This window comes from Trichosurus vulpecula, chromosome 9, assembly GCF_011100635.1.
Source record: "Trichosurus vulpecula isolate mTriVul1 chromosome 9, mTriVul1.pri, whole genome shotgun sequence".
NCBI lineage: Eukaryota > Metazoa > Chordata > Mammalia > Diprotodontia > Phalangeridae > Trichosurus > Trichosurus vulpecula.
Window position 1 is genome coordinate 123,908,341 of NC_050581.1, and position 22,522 is coordinate 123,930,862.

Sequence of the window (22,522 nt, forward strand, 5' to 3'; positions counted from 1 at the left end):
CTATCAAGGCTTCACTGAAATACTGCTTCCCCAGTAATCTCCTCAACCCAGGGATCCCTCCCTCTTTTAAGATCCAAATGCCCTCCCTAAAAATACTTATAGCAGCTCTTTTTGTGGTAGTAAAGAATCAGAAATTGAGGGGATGCCCATCAATCAGGGAACGGCTGAACAAGTTGTAGCATACGAATGTAACGGAATACTATTGTGTTACAAGAAATGAGGAGCAGGTGGACTTCAGAAAAACCTGGAAAGACTGACATGAACTGACGCTGAGTGAAGTGAGCAGAACCAGGAGAACGCTGTACACAGTAACAGTCACGGTGTGCAATGACTGACTTTAGACTTAGCTCTTCTCAGCAATGCAATGATCTAAGACAATTGCAAAAGACTCATGATGCTATACACATCCAGAGAAAGAACTGTGGAGTCTGAATGCAGATCAAAGCATACTATTCTCTCTTTTTTTTTTGTTTTTGTCTTTCTTGTGGCTATTGCCTATGGTTCTGATTCTTCTTCACAACATGACTAGTATGGAAATATGTTTAATATGAATACATAAATAGAGCCTATATCACATTGCACACCATCTTGGGGAGGGGAGGAGGGAGGGAGGGAGGAGGAAAAATTTAGAACTCAAAAACTTTTAAAAGTAAATGTTGAAAACTAAAATAAGTAAGTAAAAAGGCGGCAAAATCAAGTGCCCTCACCATACCAACAATCTCACACATCAATTTATCCTTTATTGTGCTGTCAGACGTGAGTCTTTTCTTTGTAGCCAGATTGGGAGCCGCTGGGGGGAGGGCTTGTGTCACCTTCTCTGTGCAGACTCCGCCAAGGTGGCCTGAACTCTGTATATGGCAGGGGATTCTATAACAACTTATGGAGGAGAAAGTTGATGATTTGGAGGGAGAGGAGGGAAGGGGCTGGGGCTTGGGCCAAGCAGTGGCAATAGATTTCCTTGTAAAGAGATCTGCCCATGTCTGAAGCCTCCCCTACTATCCTGGCTCTTGGACCACAACCTGGGTCTGGACCAAGAGCAGGAGAGAACAGTGCCCCCAAACAGCTGTGATAAGTTTAATTTATTGATGATTCAAAGGTTTTCACACATACTTGTGTCTGTGGGGTCCATCGTGGGCAATCACGGGAAGTAGGAGACTAAGACCCTGGATCCAGAGCCCAGCTCCTGGACCCTGTACTTCAAGGAAAAAAGCACTGGACATTTTAGGTATTAAAAAAAATTCTTTAAAAAAAGGGGGCGTCTGTTTTGCTGTCCGTGTCAGGGCTGGTGCTGGGGCTCATATGTGAGGTGGGGTGAAGATGAACAGGGCCAGGAAGCAGCATGGAATTCCTTAGCCAAAGACACTCTTGGGGGGTCCAGACTTGGGCTTCTCGAAGACAGTCTCTCCTCCTGTCCGACTTCGGCTGAACACAGATGGGGCGGTTGAACCAGCTTCCTCTTTAGGAAGAAGAGAGTGGGAAAGAAGTGAGTAAGGGGGTCCCTAACAGATCCCCAAGCACTCAGGGAGCCAGGCCTGGCTGGTTGTTCCAAGTGGGAAGAGACTCCAAGGGCAGGGAACGATCTTCCCTCTTCCTCGATCCTTGGACACGCTTTCTATTGGCTCCTCCCCACTTTCTCCCAGCACTGACCGACTCCCTCCCTTCCAGGGTTCTTGACGTGTGTACACACCTTCACACACGGAAGCTTACCACATTCTCGCATGACCTGGTAGGTCTTGGATTTGATCTCTTGGTTCTTAGTGAGAGTAGCTCGGGCTCCCTTCAGGTCCTCTTCCTTCATGGGAGGTCGTTTCTTTTTGATGGGGGCTTCCTAAGAATGCCAAAAGGAAAGAAAACTGAATCTTACATTATGTCAGACATAATGACTTCCTCAGACACCAGAGTTAGTTCTTTGGGAATTCCTTTTAAATGAAGCAAGAGGCTACACACAGATACTTGGATTCATAAAACCTGTCTTATATTTGATTTTTTGTTAGCCTGAATATTTGCATTTGATCAAAATAGTTGAATCTGAGCAAAAAAAAAAAAAAAGACAAGCATTTATTAATCCCCTACTATGTGCCAGGCACTGTGCTAAGTAAATTTTATTTGATCCTCACAATAACTCTAGGAGGTAGGTGCTATTACTACCCTCGTTTTACAGTTGGAGAAATTATGGCAAACAGAGAGTAAGTGACTTGTCCCGGGTCACACAGCTAATAAGTATCTAAGGTCAAATTTGAACTCAGGTCTCTGCCTCTCCCTCTCTCTGATTCCAGGCCCAATGTTCTTTACCTTTATGCCTCTAGGCAAAATAAGCCATTTTCTAATGTGCCCAAGGAAAGCCCTAGATGAGAACGAAATGAACTATACAGAGTGTTATGATTAAGAAGCCTACAAGATTGAAACCAGTCCATTGGAGTGCAGAGATTTAGTTAGGAGTCATGGGTTACATTTACGTCAGCTCTTTTTTACAGTGACCTTCATGAGGGTAGGGTCTTTATGTACTTCTCGTGTCTCTCCCAAGACTGGGAGTGCCCAGAGGCAAGTCCCCTGCTTCCCCCAGACTCGGAGCTCCTTAGATCACAGCACAAAATTGTTTTCCCCTCTTCTTCCTCTAAAGCCTAAGAGCACTCTGAAGGCAGGGTCCATATATTCTATTCTTTTGGGTTTTTTTTTCCACGTCACTCTACTCTGTATACATTGTGTTTGTATCTAGTTATTTGGGGGGCAGCTGGGTGAATAGAGTGCCTGAGTTCAAATCTGGCCTCAGACCCTTACTAGCTGCATGACCCCTGGGCACTTAACTCATCTAAACTCATCTAAAAAAAAAAAGTCACTTAACTCATCTAAACTCATCTAAAAAAAAAAAGGCTAGATAAGGAAATGGCAAACCACTCCAGTATCTTGGTCAAGAAAACCCCAAAGAGACTGACTGAACCACAACCACCATCTAATTATTTACAAGTTGTCCCCCTCATTAGAATGTGTGCTCCTTTAGGGGAGAGACTGTTTTTGCCTTGCTAAGCGGTTCCATGGGTAAAGCACCTGACTTGGAGTCAGGAAGACCCGAGTTCAAATTTTGCCCACGACATTTATAAGCTGTGTGACCCCAGACAAGGCATTTAACCTTCTCAGCCTGTTTTATCTGTAAGATGGGGATAATAACAGTATCTCCTCACTGGGCAGTTGTGAACATCAAATGAAATAACATGGAAAGTGCTTTGCAAACTTCAAAATGTTACACAGTACTAGTTAGCAGTATCATTGGATTACCAGGCACCTAATAAATGTTTGTTTCTGGTTTTGCTTTTTCTTAAAATTCAGTTTTATTTTATTTTCAGATCTGAGTTCTCTCCCTCCCAACTCCGCCTTTCCCCAGCCCCCACAAGAAAGAAAAACAAAACCTCTGGTACAAACTATCTGTATAGTCAAACAAAACAAATACCCAAATTGGTCATGGCCAAAAAAAAAAAAAAAAGAAAACTCTTCTCAATCTGCACTATGAATCCATCCCCCCTCTCTCTGTAGGCATGTTAACACCTTTCTTCATGAGTCCTTTGGAATTGTGATGGATCATGGATGCTGATCAGAATTCCTGAGGTTTTCAAAGTTGTCCAAAGGTTTCTCTAAAACCATCCCTCTCATCCATTTTTTAAAGCACAATGATACTCCATCACACTTACATGCCACTACTTATCCGGCCATTCTCCGATTGACGAACGCCCCCTAAGTTGCCACCACGAAAAGCTGCTGTAATTTCGTAATTTTGAAAAGAGATTCTTTTCCTCTTTCTTTGATCTCCTTAGTATAAATCTCCTTAGTGGTCTCACTGTCAAAAGGGATGCACAGTTTGATATCTTTGGGGGCATAGTTACAAAATTGTTTTCTAGAATGGTTGGAACAGTTGACAATTCTGCCAATGGTGCGTCGCTAACGTATGTTTTCCCATAGCCCCTCCTGCATTTGTCATTTTCACGTTGTGTCAGCTTTGCCAGTCTGATGAGTCAGAGCTGTTTTAGCTTAATAATTAGATTTAATTTCAATTATTTCATTATTTATTTAATTCTCATTAATTAGTTAATAAAATATTCAATAATAACTAGATTTCTCTAATTATTAGTGTTAAGGATATTTTTCACATGGCTATCGATAGCTCAGATTTCTTCCTCTGAAAACTGCTTATTTATATCATGTGGCCATTTATTAATTGGGGAATAATGCTTCTAATAAGTGCTTGTTGATTGAACACAGGGACTCAGGACCCAGAGACCTGTTGACTGGTAGATTAAAGGAGGCCAAGAATCTTCCTGTTCCAAGAGGCTAGAATTCCCTAGCCAGGCCTGCTTGGGCATGTGGCTGGAGGGGGCTCCTGGGCCAACTCTCATTCAGTAAGCCAGCCAGATGGTGTAGGTGTCTAACCCAATGGGTCTGATATAGAGCTCCTGAGTGCCTGTTTCCAAACACCCCTCCTGCCTGTCTGGTTTGTCATAGAAGCCCAAGGACATTTTGTGAGCGACTTCATTGAGAGTCTGAGTCATGCTGATGTATGGTAAAGCCACCTTTTTCTGTCCTCAGAAGTTCTCTCCTCACCTGCATCTATCCCTAGGAGGGATGGGGTGTCTAGGCGGTCAAGGGTAACTCTGGACCTCCAGTGGCCAGGTTCTATGGCTAAGTGTTCAAGGGCTCTGGTCCCTGGTGTTGGGTAAGGGACCAGGGGCCAGTGACTCCCTAAAACTCCTGCCTTGGCTGCAGGTTCCAATCTCAATGGCTGGGCTGAACCTCTCTCTCCACGGGGCTGGTCCATTTGTCCCCAAGGCCCCCACCCTGGGCCCTTCTCCTCTCTTCTCCTCTGCTCCTCAGAAATAGTTGGTCCATATGGCGCCTGAGTGATGGTTGGCTTCCTAATTCAACACTGATAGAGTGTACAACAGGTACTTTTCACCAGAGAGCTGCTTACAGTATAAAGGATGAATATGACAGGTACATGACCAGTAGAAAAGCTAAGAGTGAGACGGGGGGAGATAAGAGATACATTCAAAGAGTGAGCAAAATTTGAGGGGGAATAGTTCATCAGGGGAGGGAAGGGGAGAGAATTAGGGAAGGCTCCTTGGAGGAGGTTGCACCTAAGATGGGTCTTGAAGAAAGAAAAGGATTTCAATGGGCAGAGATGAGAAAGTAGCATTGGGTTGCAGGGACAAAAGTGTCCTCCAAATGCAGGAAGTGGGTGGGGGCTGGATAAGATTATCCAGAAGTCAGGCATCCAGTTTTGCTGGAACCTGGAAAATGTGAAGGGGAGAGACATGAAATAAGGCTGAAGAGGTAGTCTGGAGCCAGACTCTGGAAGAACCCACACGCCTAGTGGAGAGATTTGCATTTGGTCCTGGAGGCAGTGAGTAGGAACATCCTGAAGCTTTTTGAACAAAGAGTAACATGACAAAGCATATGCTTTAGAAAGATTATTTTGACATGTGTGTGAAAGATGGATTAGAGTGGAGGTAAGACTGGGGGAAGTGAGACCAGGGAGAAGGGTGTAGCAATAGTTCAGGTAAGAGGTAATCATAGGAACATGGATTTAGAATTGGAAAGAACTTTTAAGATCACCTAGTCAACCCTGGGGCTGCTAGTTGGTGCAGTAGATGGGGCACTGGACCTGAGGTCAAATCCAGTCTCAGACACTTACTAGCAGGTGTGCCCTGGGCAAGTCACTTAACCCTATTTGCCTCAGTTTTGTCATCTGTAAAATGAACTGGAGAAGGAAATGTCAAATCGCTCCAGCATCTTTGCCAAGAAAACTCCAAATAGGGTCATGGAAGAGTCAGACATGACTGAAAAAATGACTGAACAACAGTCCAAGCCCGATTTTTAGATGAGACAGGGCCTGCACTTGGTAGAGCGGTGACCAGGACTTGTAAAGGCATTGAATGAAGGTTTGAGAAATTCCTACTCAAATTCAGAAGGTTCAAGCCATGACTGGGAATGGGCAGAAGTCGTTAATTAAGGCAAGCTGAGGCAGAAGACTCTAGGTTCTGCCCCCATTTTGACTGTAACTCTGAAATCATGTGTCTTAATATCTCTGGATTCGATGTATTCCAAGGTCCCTTCTGGCTCTCAATGTGAAGATCATTCTCCCTGAGGCTGGTTTTTTTTTTCTTTATACAATGAGGTTAGTCTCTATATGGTCTCTACAATCCATTTGAGCTCTGATTCTTTTCCTATGATCACAATCTGGGCTGGGCTCTTTCCCTTCTCTGTAGCTGGTTTGAGGTGGGCTGTATAGGGTGGCTGTCTTTCTTTCTCTCATTTGTATCCCCAGGTCTTAGCACAGTATCTGGTTAAGTGTACATCATTGGATGCTTAATAAAAAATCTTTTTTGTATTGTACTGGCTGGAATCTTTGCTTGTGTAGGGAAACCTGGAGATTTCAGGACTGATACCTGGGACTAGAGAAGGGTGGAGGAAAGAGGCATCTACTTCCTATTCGGAGAGGTAGGAGTGGATCCAGCTATATGGTGTGATGCTTCCCACCATATGCTCAGCTATCTCCCAGCCACAGAACAGAGACAGAGACAGAGAGACAGTAACTGTCCACAGTTACCCACTTATCCACCATCCGTCCATTCCCCACAATCTTACTATATTAGCTACAAATCCTGATCATTTAAGTACACGGACATACAGGGAGGGAGGATTCAGGTAAGGCTGAGGGGAAGGAGGACCAAATCTCTCCCCTTATATACATATGAACATACTCAGATACACCAGTACACAGCTACACACACTAGTTCCCCAACCCACAAAAACAACCAAGTTTTCCCAGCAGTCTTGCGTTCTTTCACTTTCCAGCCAGCTGTTCACACCTTCCCTCCCAGCAGACTTCACATTTTTTACCACTTATTCCCCCCACCCTTCTCCCACAGCCTCAGGAAAGGAAATATTTCCTTATTGGAGGCAGTGGATGGCTGTGGTCAACTTTGGGTCTTTGCCTACCTGGGACATTGCTGGAAGTTGGATATGTGTGGGCACCAGCAGCAAAGCAGTCTGGCTCTCTCCTCTTGGACTGAGAGCTGTGTTAAGTGTCCTTGTTTACAGTGATCTAAGCAGAGCTGGGCTCATGGGGGCTTATATAGCCAGCCCATCCCTGTGAAGTCACTTTCCTGGCCCGGCTCCCCCCGTGAGTCAAGTCCACACAGGCTGCTTGGGTCCCGAGTTTATTCTTAGAGATGACTGGGGGTCTGGCCAGCTAGGACCCCGACGCCTTGATGAGAAGCAACAGCTGGGGGGGACCCCAGTCCCTGCGGAGCAAGATGTTTTATTTATAGCTGAGGCTTAGGCTCCTGAGATGTTTGTCTGTAGATGTGAAAGTTTTTGTGTGTGTTGCGTGTGTGTGTGTAGGAAAGGGAAGAAACCCCGAGGAGCTGAATACCATGGTTTGTGTGTGTTGCGTGTGTGTGTGGCGTGTGTGTGTAGGAAAGGGAAGAAACCCCGAGGAGCTGAATACCATGGTTTTTCTTCCCCACCCATTGTAGCCCAGTTTCCTCTGAGGAAAAAAAAAATACAAATTTCAAAGCACTTTCTCCATGGTTGGGGGGATGGGGACTCAGAGGAGGGATTGACGGCCAATCTATCTTGGGGTCCTGTATTCTCTGACTTTCCAGCCACCTGTTGGAGAAGGCAAGATACTCAGAGAAGTGGATGATGGCTTTTCTATTTGGGTCTCTAATGATCATCCTCACCCACAATTACCAAATTACCAAGCACACCTTAGGTTCTAGTTCTGGCTTTGCCACCAATCATGAGCCTTTAGGATTAGCAGTGACCCTCTGAGGCAGGGTGTGGACTGTCTCCCAATCTCTAGAATTACCCACATCCTTCCTACCCTTCAGGGCCCTTATCAAACCCTATCTCAGCCTCCAGGACGTCGTCTCTGGATATTCCAGCCCATGTTAATCTCTTGCCTTCCTTTGTACCACACATTTAAAGAGTGCTGAACTGGGAAGCTAACTTACTATTGGGATTGCTCACAAACTTCCTTAATTTGTGGTCATTAATAGTGAGCTCTCGATTAGTAGGTCTTCAAGCAGGGTGCACCCCACATCAGGAATTTAGAGTGAGGTATGGGGGAGACTGTGACGATTGCTGAGGTCCCTTGCAGCTTGGAGAATCTACTTTGAAATTTATCCATGAAGAATGGGTATGATAGAAATTCCGAAAAGATGGCATTAAATCCAAGGGACAGTTCTCTTAGATATAGCTTTGACACACCACCAATTTAACTTCTTTTCACCCAGCCCCTCCCTAGTCTACCCAGGGCCAATTGAGGTTCCAGGCTGAAGAAACTCCGTCCAAGTTCAAGGATCTTACATATTGTTGTGTAGGGCTGGGGTGCTGGCCCACTTGGGTTTAAGACTGTTTTCTATTTCTAGCAGCTCTTTGTGGTGGCAAAGAAGTTGAAATTGAGGGGATACTCATCAACTGGGAAATGGCTGAACAAGATGTGGTACATGAATGTAATAGAATACTATTGTGCTCTAAGAAACGACGAGCAGGCAGATTTCAGAGAAACCTGGAAAGACTTGCATGAACTGATGCTGAATGAAGTGAGCAGAACCAGGAGAACATCGTACACAGTAACAGTATTGTTTGATGACTGACTTCGTTAGACTTAGCTCTTCCGAGCAATGCAATAATCTAAAACAATTCTAAAAGACTCACGATGGAAAATGCCATCCCCATCCAGAGAAAGAACTGTGGAGTCTGAATGCCGATCGAAGCAGACCACTTTGTTTTTTGTTGTTTTTTCTTTCTCATGGTCATCCCCTTTTGTTCTGATTCTTCTTTTCCAACATGACTAATGTGGAAATATGTTTAATATGATCACACGTGTATAGCCTATATCAGATTGCATGCTGTCTTGGGGGGGGGGGAATATTTAGAACTTGGAATCTTAAAAAGGCAAATGTTGAAAACTAAAAATAAAATAAAGATTGAATGTTTTCTCCAGAGGGTAAGAGGACATTCCACGGTGCCTTGGAGAAAGCCTCTGTGGCACTGTTCTCCCCTCCCCCACCCCCAGGCTCGAGCCCAAGGGCAAGAGTTTGCGGGGTAACTTTGGGCAGGTGATTAATTCTTGACTGTAATATGAAACTGACACTCAGTCCATCCCACTTGGCAAAGGGTGGCTCCTGTCTTTTCCATCTACGTAGGAATACTTCCATGGGGTTTCAGAGATGGCTTCTCTTAGCATTCCTTTGCTTCCTAACTCGTTAATGTAATCCATTCCTTGGAAGAGCCAATTCTTCAGCTCCATAAAAGAGAGCTGATATAAGAGACAATGACATCCTTTCCCTTCTCTCCTAGTGCCATGAGTTTTCTGGGAATCTCCCATCAGCCCCTTAGGCTCCCTTTGCTGACTGTGCAGTTGGTCCTTGACTCAGCCAGAAACATAACTGGGAGTCAGTCCCTCTTCAGGCCTGTTTCTCCTCTCTGTATAAGGAAGGGCCTGGATTAGGCATTTTCTGGGATCCCCTTCTGGCTCTGACATTCAATGCCTTCTGCCATACCTGCAGTTGAACCCTAACAAGAACACACAATGAAAATCTTTTTTAAAAAATTGGTAATAAGGTGTCAAACTTTATTGTAAACCATTATACAATGTAAGTACATTATCTTCCCTTACACTTAAAAAAATTTGCTTTTTTTTTTTTTTTAAAATGTAACACCAGTGATTGGACAATACCATTGAATGCAGCAGTATTCTATGGCGGTTTTTTTTGCTCACACAAAGGTCCAACCCCTAATTTACTCATCAAAAGAAAGCTCAAATAAAACCTCTTGAGAACCCAAGCTTCAGATAACAATAACCCCAAACCAAATGAGACAAAACTCAACCTATTCTCCCATTAAGAACTAGGTCCCACACCAAAGGACAACAATCCCTTTGGAAAAGCGACAGTCGCTACATTCTGTACAACCAGATGATTCCGTTTTTCTGCTGGGAATGCTTGGAAACTTTCCTAAAGAAATTTCCCCTAGTCCGTAGTACAGTTGGGCCACTCCACCCTTCAGTTTATTCTGCTGCCAAAAAAAAAAAAAGCCCCATGGATGGCAGGTTAGTGAAGCACAGTGGTGGGCATCGCTGGTGGCCACGTTCTCTGGAAGCTCCCAAACGGAGCCTTCTGAGGCCTGGCTGCGAGCCGTGCCTGGGGCTAGTGCCAGCAAACAGCACCGGTTTGCACTGTCTGGGAGAAGCTTTGCTTCTAAGACTTTCTTATTTTTCCCTGAAGAAAAAGGCAAGATACGTCGACATTAACACATGACAATCCAGTGGAGAAATAGGATGGGGAATGTGGTTTGGTTGACCTTTGAAGCTTCCTCAGTGAAGCTCAGCCACAGATGGCCCTTTCTACACAAGGCTTTGTAGACAGATCGATGCTACCTACTTTCACATCTCACCAAATGAATGTTAGTCTTGTCCCCTTGTTTGTGACAAATATATCATAGTTACCAGGATCACTTGGAGCAATACTCTCTAAATCCAATTTTTATGCAAGGGACTGACCACCATTCAAACTTGGACAATGGACCAGCTACTAACAAGAATTCAGTCGGCATTACTTTGCTCCTTAAAAAGTCCAACTACCATGATGGGTAATGCTTCCCTCACGTTATCTATGAGAATGGGGAAGAGCACCACTGTAGCTAATAGCTATACCATATGCAGTATCTTATACAGCATGCTTCCAGAGAACTCATTCTATTAAAGAAAGGACATCCTGGATAGAAGGAAGCCCTGGCCATTGTCTTCCAGTGTCTTCTTGGGATACTGCATTGAAAGCTGGAGGCTACCTGTTTAAAGTATGGTCAAAAAATGGTGGAGTCATGCTGGACAAACCAATCACCTTTCAAGGAAACACTATATCCTATCCTCAGAGATCAGGGAACCCACATTCCCAAATAGTCTTTGGCTTGCAAGGCCTTACAATATCACCCTGTTAGTCAGCTACAGGACTGTAATCCAGAGATCTCAAAGCACTTATTAAAAAACATTTCAGAGAAAAAAACATACCACATTCTCACCACCTCTTCCCTCCTTTTCCCTAGAATACCACTGCTCAAACTGAGCTTTGGATCATCTGAGGTCTGTGTTAACACATATTTTAACACATGTTACATGATTAAGGCTTTTAAAAATAGGGAACAGACGTATAGACTTAGCTCAAGGTTAAAACAAAGCTCAGAATCAGACACCCTGTGTGCTCTGAATCCAAAGGGACAGAGTGAACAAAGTAGGTATGTGTGCTGTTCAAACTACCAGGTAAGAGGGTCAGGGAAAAGGGTATTAAGAGAGGCCATGTGTCACTCTCCTATAGGTAGGAAAATCAGTTCCAGTCTCCCTAAATCCTGGTGCCTGTGAATACAGAGTCTCTTTTCTGGGTTTCAGAGATAACTACTCAGATATAAACACTGGAACTCACTTCCCCAAAAGCTGTTTTCTCTCCTCTCCTGGGAGAAGCTGCCTGTATAGCCATGGGGGGAGAAGGGGAGTAGAATAAGGGAAGGAATAAAGGGCAGGATTCTCCTTCACTTTCAGCCCTTTGCAACCAAGCTCTCAGATGGAACAGATTACACAGGAACAATGAACCACTTCTTATTGCAAAGAGGATGTGTAAACGCACAGTTACAGGTCAGTGGCTCCACTCAGTTCTCTGGGTCAGGGTTGGGAACAAGTCCCTTGCTGGGTGCTTGGCAGACAAGGCCTAGCAGTACACCTGGGAAATCTCCATCAAGGTTTGCTTGTTACCCATAGGTCAACAAACAGGAATGTCAGAATAGCAAGAGAATGTGAGAGTAAACATTCAATATTCTCTGAGGTCCCTGTGGGAGCCCAAGCAGCAGTCTATTGAACACACCACAATTCAGACCTAATATGTCTAAGTAAAACATTTAAACATGCCTTTTAAAAAGCTCCGAGTTGTTTGTCATTCGTGAATCTGTCTGGCTTAAGGCTTGGAACAGCTGCTATCCGGAGAGCAGAGTAGTCATTCCGCTATTTCTTCCTACTGTGTCACTTGGGTGTCTCAGCTGTGACAAATGCCTCTGCTACTTCTCCCTGCCTGAGGCTCCACACAGGGTAAAAAAGGTTCTGCAAATTGGTCTGTTATTTAAGAAATGAGTCCAAGTGCCTGAAGCCTGGCTAAGCACATGAGTCTGCCCTGTGAAAATGGTAAAAGCAAACCTGGAAGCTCCTATCTGCAGATCCAAAGATGCCTGGGACTTCATCTCACCTCTGAATCAAAAGAATCAAAGAGCATAGGGAAGAGAAGGTCACCTGGGAGGGAGGAGCTTAGGAAGAGAATGATCAGGGTATGCAAAATAGGTGGCAAACATGGGATCCAGGAAAGCATCAAGGGAGGTTAGCAATGTGGGACCCCCAGGCCAGCTCTGCAGCCTGAGAAGAGATCTGGGTTTAAACTTCAGTCAGGTTTGTATTTGGGGAGAATGAAGGAAGAATTCGAAGGGAGGAAGATTTGAGAACAATGGGAAACGTGGATTGGGAATGTCGATTCCCACAGGGACTTAGTCCCTCATTTTTACTGTAAGGTGCTTGTCGCCTAAATCTACAGAGAAAGTGTGGGAACTTTGGCCAGACAGAACAGTGATCCCATTGCTTGGGGTTGACATGTAGCATGTACAGGATCTGGTGATTACAGCTGAGAATTGGCTCCTTTCGTTATCCTTCCGCCTAACTGCAAAGTCATGAAATAATTAAATTATTCTGAAGCAAATCTTTTGACCTTTCTCCCCCACCTAAATGTTACTTGAAAGGTAAACAGACCATCTCTTTTTTTTGGTGGTGGTTAAAAAAAGAATCCTTAAATAGAACAGTATGAAAATATAACTTAAATTATAAAAGTCAAATAGGATAGAGAAGACTTTAAAAAAAAAATCTACATTCTGCCTATCAATCCCATAGGTACCTTAAAGGAAACAAACACGGAGACTTAAAGACATCAACATGGTTAAGGCTCATAACCACAAAACGATCCTGGGTTCTAGGTATTAATTGTTGCAAAAGCCACTTTTTAGTAAGAAAACACACTGGCTCCAACTTGATCAGTCTGGATTACTTTTTCCTCCAAAAGTGACGCATCCTGTCATTCCCCATGGAACTGAAAGGAGGCAGCTGCAGAGAGAGAGAGAGAGAGAGAGAGAGAGAGAGAGAGAGAGAGAGAGAGTGTGTGTGTGTGTGTGTGTGCGTGTGTGTGAGAGAGAGAGAGAGAGAGAGAGAGAGAGTGTGTGTGTGTGTGTGTGTGTGTGTGTGTGTGTATGCGGTGCAAGCACACACACGGATGCTCATCCTCTTCGGCAGCTCTGTCGAGTCAGACAAAGACCGGTGTAGTTTTGGTCCCTGACAACACTGGATATGCCGGATGGATGGAGAAAACCCAAACCCAACCTCCGTTGCATATTCGGTCAGTATCTGTAGTGCAACTGAATTGTAACCTTCGCTGCCACGGCCTCTTCAGGGCACTCGTTCCTTTCACAGGTGTCAGAGAAGGCAGGAAAGGGTAGAAGGAAGGGCAGAGATGAGGAGGAGGGAGGGAAAAGGTCAAGTGACACTGCAGAATGAAAACCCGACAATCCAGGAATGACCGTGGCCCCCAGACCCGCCGGGCCCCAGGCCAGGAAGTGTGTCATACGGGCAGCCCGAATCGGTGTTTCTTTTTTTTCACAGGCTTCAAGGTGGTCAGTCTTCGGAGGTCCTCCTCTGCATCTGACTCTTCCATCTCATCATCAGCAGACATCAGAATCTGGATTGGAAATGGAAAGGCATGGCCACTGAGTCACAGGATCAAGCCTGGGGTGGCAGGGTTTTGGCTCTCTCTACCCACCCCATGTCTCTGACTGCCCAAAGAGGGTGCAGGATCGAGCCTCCAGCCCTATACCCAAGAGCACACATGACCAGCCACAACATTCTCACTAGGCTGGCATCACGTGACCTAGATTCAAATCCTGACTCTTCTACTTAACTACTCGCCTGAGAGACCTTGGACCTGTGGCCTCAGTTTCTTCATCTGTACTAAAACAAGGGGAGTTGGGCTATGGTCTGAACCCACCCTTTCTAACTCAGCCTGAAAAAAAAAAACCCAACTAGACAAGCACTGGGACAACTCCTACTGAACGTCACTCTGGCAAGCAGACCCAGCCTCGAATTCCAGGCACTCCTCTGAGCCCGAGAACCACAAACTCACCCTGCAGTGTAACGACCTAAAACAGCCGGACGGGGACCCAGGGGATGTGAAGAATCTCTTGGGGTTTGTGCGGCAGACTGACCAAGAGAGGCAGTTAGCCCAGCGGGCAGTAACCCGGATGGAGGCTCAAGCCCCCTGATGACAGGCCATAACTCTATGCTTTTAGTACCCAATGCCAGGAACAGCTGCAGATCTTTTTGCATTGACCAAGGGTTCCTTACTGAGGAAGCCACAGGCCCAGACCACTCCTCAGATAAAAAGTGACCCATATCAAAGGCAGGGTGCCACAGAAATAAATCTTTATGTAGGCAAACCGCAGGCGTGGGCCCTCCACCCTCAAATACAGGCAAGCCCCTGGGATTCAGCCATCTCTACTGGAATCCCATTGATTCCTAGGCAGAGCAGGGTGACCTGGAGCCCAGGGACAACCCGTTTATGCGTAGGATTCAGGGGGGTCCACAAAGCAGGGTGTGACCTGCCACTCTCCCTGCACTCTTGGGAAAGTCACCTGAGGGTCAAGAGCCCAGAAACCCAGCTGGCTTGGAGAATGTACCAAAGCAAGGCAAAGTAAAGGAGGAGTTTGTGGGAGTCTGCTGGAGTGCTGACCGAATTCTACTGTTCTGAACGTGTGAGCCAAGTTATGGGGCTATACAGGACCAACATACAACCCTGCTCCCCAAGCCCATTCACTTGGACTCGGCAGTGTACTCACTGCTAGGATGAGGAGGTGCCTTGAGAGTCTCTAGAGGATTTAATCGCACCATTCCCGAGCTGGGGGACGATGCAAAGAATAAGCACATTTATTCCTAAATACCAGACAAGTCCTTGCTGGATTCTTCAGAAGAGATCAGTCCCTTTCCTGTCCATCTTAATTAGTAAGGTGCCAGGGTCGCTAAGCCTGCAGCTGAATGGCTGGGGATGGTCTTGTGTTTCAGGCAATGCTGCTTACTCAACAAGTAACTCTCATGGTTTAGCACTTACTGGGAATGTGTGTGAAAAAAAGAGAGGATGTGCCAGCCTAGCCCTAGCAAGTCCTGGAGCAACAACGTTGGACTTTTATGAACGATTAAAAATGCTACTTACTTCAGACTCTGACTCTTCATGGGAGGCAGCCCGCCTGTATCGGACTTTGCTTCCATTTCTTGAGTCCAAGCTGGCTTCTTTTTCTTCTAGCTTGGCTTTCGTCTTTCCCTTTTTCATAAGGAAATTATCCACAACCCAAAACATTAATGCCTGCAGGAGGATGAAGGGAAACGTAATGATTTGGCATGTTAGCCACTTGGAAACATGACATTCTCAACCCACTTCTTTACCCTGTCAAGTTTTTGTAAGAGATTATTTAGAACAATACAGGAGACCTTGAGAGTCCAGTCCTTTTCATTTAAACACATGAGAAAACGGAGGCAGAAATGACAAGATCAGAGATTTAGAGCTGGAAGTGACCCCAGATCTACTCCAACCCCCTCATTTTACAGATGAGGAAATGGAGGCCCAGAGAGGCTGAGTGACCTGCCCATGGTTACACAGCCAATAAATGGCAGAGGCAGTATCTGAATTCAGGGTCTCTCGTTCTAAACCCAGAACTCTTTGAAGTGACTTGCTCCAGGTCACAAAGGTAACGACAGAGCCAAGACCAGAACTCATGACCTTTGACTCCCAGTCCACAGTTTCCACTACTACCATCACACATCCTTGGCCTCTCCTCCCCATTTCTGGCAACTATGTCCTAATTTAGTCTTCTGTTCATTCTAGATGCTTTCTGTGCTTCTTTTGCTAATTTCTAACTCTTGTCCACGTTTGGTACTTCAATTTCTTTCTCAAATAGAGAATTTTGGTGATGGTTTAGGTGAAATCTCAAAAAGATAGACCAACAAGAAGAGATCCTAATAGGAGAAAGGAATCTCAAGAATATTCCGCTAGAAGCCTGTGCTACAAATTGAAGACTTTGGGTCAACACTGTATAAAACTGCCTGTGGCCTAGAGATTCTCAGGGCACCTCATCACCCTAGCAGTGACTAGACTGCTAAATCCAAGTGAATTATCCAAAGAAAGGCCACTGACACAGCTCCATTCCCTACATTTACCCTCTGGGGAGTGGGTGGCAGTGATAGAAAGGTTACTCCAGCTCTTGCATGACAAGCATCCAGAGGCCCATTTAGACTTTAAGGGGTGGTACAGTGAATACACAACAAGTCACAAGAAAAAGCACTGGAGAGCTATGAGGAGGACACTATCCACGTGACTCAAACTTTCAACCCAGAATCTTTTAGGTAGCAGAGAAAAATGAGGAAAAAAGCTGTCCATACTAACATTGACGAAGAAAGGGACTATCAGCATGACGATGGCCAGTTCCAGCTGAGGGTTCTCAATGGGATTCAAAAGAGCTACCTGTGAAGAGAAGAGGGTCCAGTTTAGTCAGCAGAAAGTCTGAGGTGTGAAAGGGAGAAGGCAGCTAAACACGCCCCTGGACCTGCTAGCTTTCTCCCCAGTCATACCCTTAGTGACTGATGGGTGAGCAGGAGAGTTGGCTTTTTGGAGCCAGGGCCCATGTTTCTAGTTAGCTTTGTGAAGAGACAAGAAAATCAGACCAGGAGCATTACAAATGGGCTACCAGTGACCTTTCTGGCAGCTTAGCTCAGGCTGGTAAAGGAGAAGCAGTTGTGTTGGACACAGCATGGGAGGGAGTTACATGGGTCCTTCTTCAGAGGCCATCATCTAGATTCATGTAAGGTTGGTTGGTGGTTCTCCTTTTTACAGGCTTAGTTGACCTCTTTTCAATGACTGCCCCAATAGGCCAGCCTGAAGGATGTGCCAGAAGGTCTACAACATGCTGCCATGATGCAATGAAGGCCAAGAACTAAACCACCATTCTCACTGGCACATGGGGAAGTAATGCTGACACTAGATGCTCAGCTAGATTAGAGTACTGGGCACATATCCCAAGAAAGAAGCCATGCAGCTAGGCAGGACTAGGCTCCTATCTACTGCAAGTCACAGGATGGGGACAGTGGATGAAATGGTAGGTTTAGGCATTGAATACCAAACCAGTCAAGCTACTTGGAAAATAGTACACATCACTAGACCAAGAGCCTTTAAAAAATCTAGAAGGAAGCACTTCAGTAAAACTGAGTTAACACCTCCCCTAAAAGGACTTCTCCTGATGCTATCAGGCATTGAGAGGGGCGTGCCCAGCCTAGGGATCTGAGTCCACTGTTGGGTCTGACTGAATCTGGGGATACATCTAAGGAGCTCAGAAGTCTGAACCACAGAGATGGTGAAGCCAGAGCTGCAGCAAGGGTAGCGCTCGGTAGCTTATCTTGTTCGCAGACACATTTCCCTTGGCCAACAGTGCTCTCAGGGAACCACCTGAGGCAGGAAGAAAGATGCAAACCTTTTTCCACTGAGGTATTAGGAGGACGATGATGATGATGGTTTTCTCAAACATCATGATCACGATGTACAGAGCACACTGCCCAACCCAGGCACCACACTGCAGTGGGTCTCCTGAAAATACAATGGCAGATACTAAATACACACAAAGGGCACTCCCCCAAGAACATGGAGGAGTGCCCAAGCAAAACCAACTCCCAGTTCATCTCCTCTTCCTTCCCCCACACTCACTTCTCTCTCCTTTGCCCTCTGCTCCCAGCGCACTGCCTCCTTGGTAAAATCCTACACAGTACAAGAGTCCCATGTGAGAGATTTCAATGTGACTTAATGAAATAGCAACATCTATTGGGAACAATAGATCCTAGTGCTTCATATATGAAGGGCCAGAGATGTCCTAATCTGGAGCCTAAGTTGGCTTTCTCCTTTTGTCTTTCCTGGAGGGGTTTCCAAGGTATTTCTGGTTGGCACTCCAGAACAGTAGATTTGTTGTCCTTGGCTGCACATTAATAAATAGCCTGGCATCAGAAGCTGTATTAAATAAGATTATCTTTTTCACCCACTGTTAACTGTTTCAAGCCACATTCAATCCGAACATCTGTAACTAACTTACTCTTTCTGAATCCTGAAAGAAACTATCAGACCCTAGGTAATACTCTGTCCTACACCCTGGGCCTTTGGCCAGAAATCAGTTCCCCTCACCTCCCAGGCTTAGACTTGGCTCCTTAGCAGAGGCCCCAAGTAAAAGGTAGTTAACTAGAAGGGAGGATTGAGAGGGAGAAGAGAAAAACTCTCAAGGCAAGGTGGAAGACAGAAAATATATCAATTTAGCCCTGGACCTTCAAGGAGGGAGGGAAGGGAAGAAGGGAGGGATTTATTAAGTGCCTACTTATGTGCCAGGCACTGAGTTAATTGCTTTACAAACATTATCTCAGAGGAACTAGACCATACTGAGGCCCTATTCACTGAATTAAATGCCTCCTAAGTAGATGAATTCCAGAAGACCAGTAACTATTGGGAATATCAACCCAGATCCTAAGTTACAAATAGAGGAAACAGGCTATTTGCAGTGCTCAGAATCCCCAAGAGAACAGATGGCAGGCACTTTGCCCAGCTGTCTTTGGGGCACTGGTACTGTCAGGCCTAGCAGAGCTGGCCTTGTAGCCAGTACCTGATCTGTGCTCTGGGCAGCTTAGTCCTAGAGGCAGGAGCCTCAGAGAGTATTCAGACAGCCTAAGCAAGATTCCACTTGAAAAGCAACAGAAACAGACAACTTGCTCTGGGGACCAGGCTTTGAGAACGAAAACTTGGCTATAACAAGAAAATGACAGTTTGATTACATGATTCCACTATTTATAAAGCAGCCTCTTTGTGGACATTTGAGCAATAGGCCCCCATCCCTGCTAGATGGAACGTGCCAAGGGTACAGAGCAGAAATACAAGTGAATGCCTTTAGATAGCTGTAATGGCTAAGAGACCAGGACCATTCCCTTTTCTGGAAAGCCTTAAAAGAATCTGAACATTTGATGTGTTCAAACTCAGTAATTTTCCATCCTTAAGTTTTCTGTCTACTTTAATAAAAAGGACAACAGACATTTGGGCCTAAAACAATTACAAGGGTATAATGCCTGCCAGGGTTTTTTTTAAACAGACTTTAGTAATCTTTATATGATCCTTGGCCCATTTTAGAAAAAGTCCAGGAAACTATTAATCAAAGGAGCTTGTTCAAAGTCACAAAGCAAGACTCCTGAGACTCAGGCACACAGAGCTATGAGGAAAGCTTCCTGAACCCTGATAGGTGTGTTTTTAATCCATAGCCAAGTACAAAAATTCATTTCAACCAAAAGAAAAAACAAATCTTACTTGCTTAAAGTTTCTGCCCTCCATTATCTATTTCCAAATAGCTGACTGTGGTAGAAATGAATTCCCTGGCTTCATAACAGAAATACCCACAAGATGGCCAAGCCACAGTCTTTTAGGATACTTTAAGGACACTACCTGTCACAATGAGGCAAAACCTGTAAACCAGAGGGACCTCTGAGTGAACACTTCTTGACTCTGATTCCACTGAAGTGGTGTAGGGATCCAGAAAACCAAGCTTTCTATTATCTTCAGATAACACTGCAGACAATGCCCATTTATTTACATCAGACCATCTTAGACCCAGCAGGCAAACCTATTTTCTTCTCAGTTTTGGGATAGTAAATACAGAAGGGCATGCAATGGAAAGAGTACTGGGCAGGGAGTCAGAAGACTTGAGCTTAAGCCTTGGGTCTCTCATGTGCTGTGTGGCCTTAGGTAGCAAGAGTTCCCATCTATCACACTCTGTGAGGCAGGTACAACCTGTTCCTATCACCATTTTGCAGGTGGGGAGATGGAATCTCAGAGACACTGTGCCTTGGAGCAGGGTGATACAGAGAACATGTATGTTCTGCAGTAGAATCTGATCCCAGGTCCTCCTCCCTTCAAGTCCAGGGCTCTACGAACACTACCATACTCTCCAGTGACCGCCTCAGCTTTCTCATCTGTAAAATACCTGGCCTTTGGCTATTATGAAAGCAGCTTTTGTAAACTTGATCAGAAATTACTGCTGCTGCTATTGCCAATGATGGTGATAAAACCATAAGCTTCCAAAGAGCAGGCAAGGGACGACCCTTAGGTGAGCTACGGGAGTAGCAACTAGCCTCAGAGAATCAGGGGGGTCAGGATGGAGATGTTGGCAGACCTGGCCAATCTGGGGTGGGGGTGGGGGGGCAAAACCAGGGGCCAGGACTAAGTCTACCCTCTGGGAAGAATGAATGTCCTGGGCCCTGAAATGATGGGTGTAATGACCCTTATTCACCAACTCACTCACTTCCCTTTCAAATGGTGTAACAGAGTCAATGACAATTAGATGCCCAAGGCTCTTCTACCAGCAATGTCTAATCACAAAGACTTCCCTGACTGCCTCAGCCCAGAGACCTCTCATTTGGATCTTTTACAGGCCCCACAATAGCCTGCATTTGAAGCCTACTGAACACCCAGCCTAGTACTGCCAGTTATCCTTTTATTCATACATTTCCCTATCTAATCAGATGCAAATACATCAAAGGCAGAGACATTTTTCATAAATGATCCTACCAACAAAGTTGTAAACATTCACATACTTGACAATTTTCAAACCCTGCTGCACATGTAGTCTCTCATCCTGTGCTGAGAGCTGCCCCATGAGGCAGGACTCCTTTTTCCTATTCTACAAGTGAGGAGATAAGCGAGGCTGCATGACCCAAGAGCACACAATAACTAAGCATTCGAAGCAGGGCTTTTATCCAGTTCTTTACTCATGGTCTACAGCTCTTACTCACAAATCTAAATCTTCCAGCTCCAAATTCTATGATCAGGTTGTCTCTAATTTCTACCCCTTACGGCCCTAAGCATGGCACCTTCACAAAGTAGGCACTCATGTTTACTGACTGACTAGCTGAGAGAGCATAGGGTTTGTTTGGGCTACATGCCCACATCCCACTACCAAAAAAAGAGCCCCCCCCCTTCCAGAAGTTTTTTTAACAACTGCATGTCTTAGCAGCATCCCTATTATCTAGTAAGAATAAATTAATAGGCCAGTCTTGGCTCTAGCTATGTTGGAAAAGAACAGCCAGCTAGTTATATAATCTCAACTGGAATACAATGAACACAGTGAGCAGCACTTGGAAACCTGCTCTGTAACCCTGAGGGAGAATAACTTATGTATATGCAGGTGAGGAAGCAAGAGGGAGCTGGGGGCAGGAGCCAACCTGTGATCAGCTGAGGGCCTGTCTGAAGGTACTGCACCTAGGACAAGACCTTGCATCTACATAGGGCTTTAGAAAGGGCATCTACATAGAGTTTACAGAGCGCTTTCAAATCCATTATCTCACGGGATCCTCAACGCTCCATGAGGGAGGCAAAATAGGGAGTACCCATTTTACAGGGAAAAACGAAGCTCAGAAAGATGACTGAACCATTCTGAGATCAAATTACTAGTAAGTAATGGAGCCAGGACTTGAATCCAGGCTTTCTGACTTCCACTGCTCTTCTTACCATACCACACTGCTGCTCTTGTCCTGAGGGTCTTGGCACAAGGAAGATTGAAAGAGTAGATTTGGAGGGTTTGCCTTTCCTGACAGACAAAGCAGGTCAGACATCCCTACCCTACCCTGCCAGCCTCAATCAGTGCCTGCCTCCCCATTGAGATGCGAGACTCAAATAAGACCAGGGTCTCCGACTAGCCAAAGTACCAGTATTGGAATAGCAGAGAGAAAGCTTGGCTGAACAGTGAAGCGCTCAGGCTCCCAGCTCCAGCCAAGATCACAAGAGTCATCTTTGTCTTGAATGCACTGGCTTCCTGGAGTTTGGGGCTCTTGACAAAGGTTGTCTAACCAAGGAGTTTCAAAGGGATCATGTACAAATAACCAGTCTTTCTCTTGAGTGAAGGAAGAACAGAATAAAAAGAGAAAGGACAAATAACGAAGCACAGCATTTGCTCTGCTTCTCTGGACTGAGGCAGGACACAAATTTAATTTATTTTGACTCAGGCCATGGTCACAAGAGAAAAGGCCTATGGGGAGATGGGTCACTGGTGTCATTTTCCCAAACCTTTTTAAAAAGCAAACTTTCTTTTTTTTCAAGGACATAAAAGGACTGGCAAACAGGCCATTAGAGTACAACTTTTTACATAAGAGAAAATCTGAAGCCAAAGAGGAAGGAGGAGTCTGGGGCAGGGGAGGGCTGGGGGGGTGGTTCATTCTGGTTGCAGAAAGGGCAGGTTTATCACAGTGACCAAGGGGCAGGTTTATCACAGTGACCAAGGACACCTTGGCTTTCCTAACTGGACCCATTCCAGGATTCTCAATCCTACTTGGAAA

The 22,522-nt window shown here is 45.3% G+C and overlaps 1 protein-coding gene across 1 annotated transcript in view; it reads right to left on the reverse strand.

Annotated features, from left to right (window-relative positions):
- Nucleotides 1-720: 720 nt before the first annotated feature.
- Nucleotides 721-22,522, reverse strand: part of LOC118830987 (store-operated calcium entry regulator STIMATE) — a 76,127-nt gene continuing 54,325 nt past the window's right edge. The window contains exons 5-10 of the mRNA XM_036738127.1: nucleotides 17,644-17,756; nucleotides 16,563-16,640; nucleotides 15,336-15,485; nucleotides 13,701-13,811; nucleotides 1,708-1,828; nucleotides 721-1,456 (exon numbers count right to left, since the gene is read on the reverse strand). Coding sequence (XP_036594022.1) covers nucleotides 1,350-1,456; nucleotides 1,708-1,828; nucleotides 13,701-13,811; nucleotides 15,336-15,485; nucleotides 16,563-16,640; nucleotides 17,644-17,756 — 680 coding nt within the window. The 3' untranslated portion in view covers nucleotides 721-1,349. The remainder of the gene's footprint in view (nucleotides 1,457-1,707; nucleotides 1,829-13,700; nucleotides 13,812-15,335; nucleotides 15,486-16,562; nucleotides 16,641-17,643; nucleotides 17,757-22,522) is intronic.